The following is a 6986-nucleotide window of genomic DNA, read 5'->3' on the forward strand; positions in this document are numbered from 1 at the left end:
TAGATATACACGAAAGATAACACACGAATATAGCACGCAAGATACGGCACTGTCTAAATGTACTGTATCTATATTACAATGTATCTACACTACACTACACTGCGTTTGGTTAAATGCTTAAGTATCAAAAGGATTGCCGTACACGAAGAAAAACACGAATATAACTGGCAAGATACTATCTAACATATTATACCTTATCTTCACTACAATTCTACTGAAATGAGGTTATGTGATTATTACAGCTGGTGGATTACTATTATTTTCCCTACTCCACGGGACGGAGAAAAAGAAAAGTGTCCTTAATTAGGCCTACTGAAAAATACGAGGTTGTCTACAATAATTTCTCAAATATTTCTATCAAAACTACTACTACTACTACTACTACTACTACTACTACTACTACTCCAGGGACTTGAACTGCAATTACTGGGATATATGATCTTTATTATTATTAGCTAACCGCTCATAAATACTGAAAGATCGAGGGAGCGAAATATAAATTACGGATACTAACTACCTACTCAGAAGTACAAATGAATGGAATACAAGGTCAGCTGATTTTTATTTATATTTACTTGACTACACTACACCCTTTGTTCACGACTGTAGCCAACAATGCAATATTTGAATATGAGGAGCGACAATAATCAATAACAATACGACTGTTAACTATTACTGTGTAATCTCTTTAACTTCTTTTAAAATGGAAGTTTACTGGCGTATCGTGTTTTTTAATGTAGTAAATTATTACCTTCGCGATAGTTTGAACGTATATCTATACGAAATACCGGAGAAGTTGCTGCAGAAGTTACGGTACTATTCCTTATGATAATCTGCCTTTGTAAGTACAACCAACGAATCTACAGATATTTACAAATATTTTTAAAGTTAATATTGTTACCTAAAGTATTACCTAAACCTAAATTCGAAACAAGGTGCACCTAGCTAGCCTACTTAACCTAGAAAACGTAATTAACTGAAGACCAACTGAATTACTTGTTACAAAATTTAAATAATTATTACTACTCCCAATTTCTACCAACAAGCACTAAACACCACTATATAAACAGCACTAAATGAATCAGATATACACAAAATTAAGCTATTTCAATAGGTTTTCAGTTATGGAATCTGAAGTTACGTATTTTGGGTACCAAATATTATAATATAACAGAACAATGACATTTATTGCTTTTTATGTCATTATAATACTCATTTCTAAACTGTAAGTCTGTAGAAATAAATTGTTGCTAAGGTTGATGTTCAGAATATCCTCTCTCCCTGTTTCCTGAGCAAGTGCTTAGCGGGTCGTTAACGACCCGTGTGTTTATACGGGTTCTGAACAAGTAAATACGGTTTTGTTAATTTCTACATGAATAATGGGTCATACTAAGTGTTTATATAAACAAGTTATCAATATTGAAAGAAAAAAAATAATTTGGGCATAATACTATCAAGTCAGACGTGATCCAACATCGGAAAAAGTAACTAAACTTTCTACAGTTGCAGTGTTTCAATTTCTTCTTCTTTCTCTGAGTATGTGTGTGTGAGCATTCTGTAAGGACTCAGAACGTAATCCAAGTACAATCTTATGGAAGATTCATATGCGTGTATGGATTGTAAGTGTATATTTACTGTATATACTGTATTATGTATTCTAATGTATTTCTGGCTGGCTGTTCGTTCTGGTACGTTATAATAAAGCAGGACACAGTATCCAATATCCAGTTTTCGGGAGATAGTGGGTTCGAACCCCACTGCCGGCAGCCCTGAAGATGGTTTTCCGTGGTTTCCCAGCAAAGGCAGGGGCTGTGCCATAATTAAGGCCACGGCTGCTTCCTTCCCACTCCTTGCCCTTTTCTGTCCCCTCGTCACCATAAGACCTATCTGTGTCGGTTCGACGTAAACCAACTTGTAAAATATAAAATAAAATAAAGCAGCAGCGCAGGAAATGGCTGCGGCTCAGTCATGGCATGTGGTGGCTGATCGGACCTTGAGATAATCAGAGATTGACTTCATGCTCAGATGTACACCAACGAGATTGTACTGGATCATGTTATGCCCATTGTGGTTGTAATGGGTCTCCAGTTTATCCTGCAACACGACGACGCGAGAGCACATTCAGCAACAGCCACCATGGAAACTCTACAGGACTTCGCGATTCAAACATTCGACTGGCCTGCTCTGAGTCCTGACCTCAATCCCATTGAGAATTTGTGGGATATGCTGGACGGACAACTTCGGGTCCGCCCTGTAGCACCTCAGACTCTTCAACAACTTGCAGAGGTCTTTATTGAGGAGTGGGACAAAATTCTACAAGAACTATTCGTAGACTTGTCAGGAGTATGCCTCGAAGATGTGAGGCAGTAATACGGGCACATGGAGGGCCTACCAGATATTGAAATGTTTCCTGTTTTTGCTCTATGTGAATGAAGTTCAGGCTTTTCCTCTTTGGTTTACGACATTGTATTGAATTTCTGGTAATAGCAACAACATGTGTGATAAGAATTGAACAGGATATGTATATTTCAGTTAAATAAATGTTTCATTTTCCAGATAAAATGTCTGTTTCACTCCAAACATTCCTGAAAAAATAATGCAGGTGTATAAAATGTTGTCCCTCTATTTTTTTTTTTTTTTTTGAGAAGTATATGTCCGCTGCTCAGCACACAGCCTTAACTTAACTGTATCCGCCTGTCAATTAGCTGTCATTAGAAACTCCATGGGTACAATATCCACTCTGTGCGAATTAGTACACCTAAAAGACAACTTGCTTTAAAATCTGCTATAAGTGAAAAGAAAACTACAACTTCACACGCAGTTTAATTTTAATTTCGTGTGGCTATTTCTAGCCTATGGCAGCCCTTGTAATGCAGACCCTCCGATAAGGGTGGGTGGCGTCTGCCATGTGTAGGTAACTGCGTGTGATTGTGGTGGAGGATAGTATTACGTGTGGTGTGTGAGTTGCAGGGATGTTGGGGACAGCACAAACACCCAGCCTCCAAGCCACATGTGTGATGAGAATTGAACAGTATGAAGGTTAAAATCCAAAAGCCGGCCGGGAATCGAACCCGGGACCCTCTGAACCGAAGGCCAGTACGCTGACCATTCACCCAACGAGTCGCACCCAGCCTCCGAGCCACATGTGTGATAAGAATTGAACAGTATGAAGGTTAAAATCCACGAGCCGGCCGGGAATCGAACCCGGGACCCTCTGAACCGAAGGCCAGTACGCTGACCATTCAGCCAACGAGTCGGGCACTTCACTCAGTGAAAAACACGTTCAGCTTTGTAGAACAGAGTGGTTGGAAATGTATAACTCCGTGACCGCTGTGGGGGAATTACGGTACATGACCGTATTATTGCAACCCTTGAAAGCATTTCAAGCTGGCCCCGCGGTCTAGGAGTAGTGGAGGCCCCGGGTTCGATCCCCGGTCAGGTCAGGGAGTTTTACCTGGACCCGAGTGTTGGTTCGAGGTCCATTCAGCCTACGTGATTACAATTGAGAAGCTGTCTGACGGCGAGAAAACCAAGAATAACGGCCGAGAGGATTCGATGAACTGAACATGCATCACTTCATAATCTGCAGGCCTTCGAGTTGAGCAGCGGTTGCTTGGTAGGCCAACGCTCGTCAGGGCCGTAGTGCCAGGATTTGGTTTGTTTGAAAGCATATTAGAATTGAAAGGGAAATACTCTTCACAATCAAATTCATATTAATGTGCTTTTATTGACAGTCAGTTTGTGTTATCACTGTTTTGTATTCAGAGGCCGTTTTCTTTAAATCTCTCACTATGTAGATTCCTGCAGTACTCAACTATTGATTTCGTGGCAGCATTAAACTTTGCTTAAGACATTGAGAGTGAAAAATGAAATCTATACGCGAAAATCTTGATGAAGAATTTTCTAAAATGTTCATTTGTGCTTCTAAATCATTGAATAGCTGTCCAGCTCGAAGGCTAAATGGTTAGCGTGCTGGCCTTTGGTCACAGGAGTCCTGGCTTCGATTCCCGGCAGGGTCGTGAATTTTAACCATAATTGGTTACTTCCCCTGGCACGGGGACTGGGTGTATGTGCCATCTTCATCATCATTTCATCCTCAGCTTAAGTTAGGTACCATCCCGGCATTTGCCTGGAGGAGAAGTGAGAAATCACGGAAAACCACTTCCAGGATGGCTGAGGTGGGAATCGAACCCACCTCTACACATTTGACCTCCCGAGGCTGAGTGGACCCCGTTCTAGCCCTCGTACCACTTTTCAAATTTCGTGGCAGAGTCGGGAATCGAACCCGGGCCTCCGGGGGTGGCAGCTAATCACACTAACTACTACGAGAATATTGTTTTCAAGTTATATCAGTTTATCACACTTGCGTCAACATCAGTGACGCCAGAACTTTACTTTCATGCCTCTACTTTTATAAAGAAGCAAACAGCACTCTAAGACGTACTGTATGAATTCAATATCGCATATGTTTAGACTATTCTTAAACCACTTCATTCAAAAGTGTTTCTATTCAGAGATTGAATAATAATAATAATAATAATAATAATAATAATAATAATAATAATAATAATAATAATAATAATAATAATAATAATAATGTCCAACTCGTTGGCTGAACGGTCAGCGTACTGGCCTTCGGTTCAGAGGGTCCCGGGTTCGATTCCCGGCAGGGTCGGGGATTTTAATCGTCTCTGATTAATTCTTCTAGCCCGGGGACTGGGTGTTTGTGTTTGTCCCAACACTTTCCTCTTCATATTCACACAACACACTACACTACCACCCACCACAGAAACACGCAATAGTGATTACATCCCTTCATATAGGGTTGGCGACCCCACAGGTGTGGGATAAGCGGTAGAAAAAGAATAATAATAATAATAATAATAATAATAATAATAATAATAATAATAATAATAATGTTATTGGCTTTACATCCCACTAATTACTATGACATTTTCGGAGACGCCGAGGAGCCGGAATTTAGTTCCGCATGAGTTCCTTTACGTGCCAGTAAATCTATCGATACGAGGCTGACGTATTTGAGCACCTTCAAATACCACCGGACTGAACCAGGATCGAACCTGCCAAGTTGGTGTCAGAAGGCTACCACCTCAACCGTCTGAGCCACTCAGCAAGTAGGAGATAATGTCCCCTGAACGTCCAAAACATTAATTAATTAATGATTTGCTCTACATCCCACTAACTACTTTTACGGTTTTCGGAGATAAAGCTTTGCCTACTCTAATTCTCTGAGATCTATTTTCTAGAAATATAGCAACCCATTCAGTCACTCTCTAGTCCAATTGCACTAATTTTTGCCGGTAGTCTCCCATGATCCACCCTATCAAATGCCTTAGACAGGTCACGCGCGATACAGTACATTTGACATCCTGAATCAAAGATACCATGCTTTCCCAAAGCTTGCACGCAATGCATGTCAAACTGACTGGCCTGTTTTAGAAGAAATAGCACAAAAACAGGCTTCGCTACTAACCTGTTGGTTTATGAATAAGAACGACGCAATTATTTGTCTTGTTAACTGCTTGTCCTCCAGGCCCACTTCCCCGCACGAACTTTTCCTCCAAATCATCTTCAAGCAAAGTAGGAAAATGAGAATAATCAATTGTGTGTTTACGTCTATTGCAAACAATATCCACAACTTCCTGTCTTGACTGACGTAATAGACATAATTTTAATTCACCAAACTGCCCAACTTTTGTACACAAGCTAAGAAGAGATTGCATACTGACCAGTTAAAAGAGCAGTATTAATTATTTTTTAAGTCTAAACGACTCGCTGGTTTCTCAGAAGACTGTTTCCTCTTTCGTAATGAAACTTCAGATCTTCAGAGTTTGTAATATCTTTATTTTTCTTAAACTCAACACGTATTCTTTTCAAAAAGTACTTTTGGTCGGTGTACTTCAGTGTTTTGCTGTATCGAATAAGGTTCCGATACAAATTTAGTACACTTTGAGAGGTAATAACACTCATATTCGACGAAGTATTACAGGAGTTGATTGATACACGAAGCACGTGCGAAGAACACCGCCATCTTGATCCTTTTATACTCATTAGTCATTACTCAGCGTTGCCAACCCAATTTTCATTTAATAAGCTAGATCGTTATCCAATATAAGCTAGAAAAAGCTAAATCAGAAATAGAAACGATTAAAAATAAGCCAAATATTTATAGCACTGCTCACAGGGTAGAGAAACCATGGACATTTAATTATCTACAATAGCTAGTATTGGCAGGTGGTTTTCCTGCTATTTGTTTTACGTCGCACCGACACTGATAGGTCTTATGGCGACGATGGGATAGGAAAGGGCTAGGAGTGGGTAGGAAGCGAGCGGGGCCTTAATTAAGATACAGCCCCAGCATTTTCCTGGTGTGAAAATGGGAAACCACGGGAAACCGTCTTCAGGGCTGCCAACGTTGGGATTCGAACCTAGCGTTTCCCGAATGTAAGCTACATGTTACACGACCCTAATTGCACGGTCAACTTACTCGGTTGGGGAAATATCACCGCCGTCTCGATCCTCCTATACTGCCTGCTCTATGCGAGTCTTTTTGCGACTACGCTGCGACAAAATTTCTCCGCTAGATGGCAGACATAGACGCACAATGTTCTAAACTTATTCTAATGACGACAGCCTACAAAACACTATGCAGTATGGTCATATGTTCACTGAAGTTCGTAAATTACATCAGTAATATTAAATATCGGCAAAATTACCTGTATGAAGTTGCAGTTGGCCTCTTCATGCACAATTTAAAGATTTTCCTGGACGAAGGCTTGGAGTGGTACCGTACTTTTTGTGTTCTTGCCTACGCAATATAAACAAATAGAGGTCTTACGAACTTGGTTAGGATAATATCACTAACAGTTTGCTGATATTCTTTGACCTCACACTGTAAAAAGCACATTCTGAAAGGTTTTCTTTGCTGGTTGTTTTACGTCGCACCGAAACAGATAGGTCTTATG

General features: G+C 40.3%; 1 protein-coding gene across 1 annotated transcript; it reads right to left on the reverse strand.

The window, feature by feature from the left end:
* Nucleotides 1-5637: 5637 nt before the first annotated feature.
* LOC137501221 (mitochondrial ribosome and complex I assembly factor AltMIEF1) lies at nt 5638-6050 on the reverse strand. Its single transcript, XM_068228092.1, has one exon. The coding sequence runs from the start codon at nt 5989-5991 to the stop codon at nt 5785-5787; it is 207 nt and encodes a 68-aa protein (XP_068084193.1). The 5' UTR covers nt 5992-6050; the 3' UTR covers nt 5638-5784.
* Between the last annotated feature and the right edge of the window lie 936 nt (nt 6051-6986).

Source organism: Anabrus simplex, chromosome 6, assembly GCF_040414725.1.
Source record: "Anabrus simplex isolate iqAnaSimp1 chromosome 6, ASM4041472v1, whole genome shotgun sequence".
NCBI classification, from domain to species: domain Eukaryota; kingdom Metazoa; phylum Arthropoda; class Insecta; order Orthoptera; family Tettigoniidae; genus Anabrus; species Anabrus simplex.

What these genes read in the sequence shown, in the direction of transcription:
- LOC137501221 (XM_068228092.1), bottom strand. Translation starts at nt 5,991, where the DNA reads ATGAGTGTTATTACCTCTCAAAGTGTACTAAATTTGTATCGGAACCTT.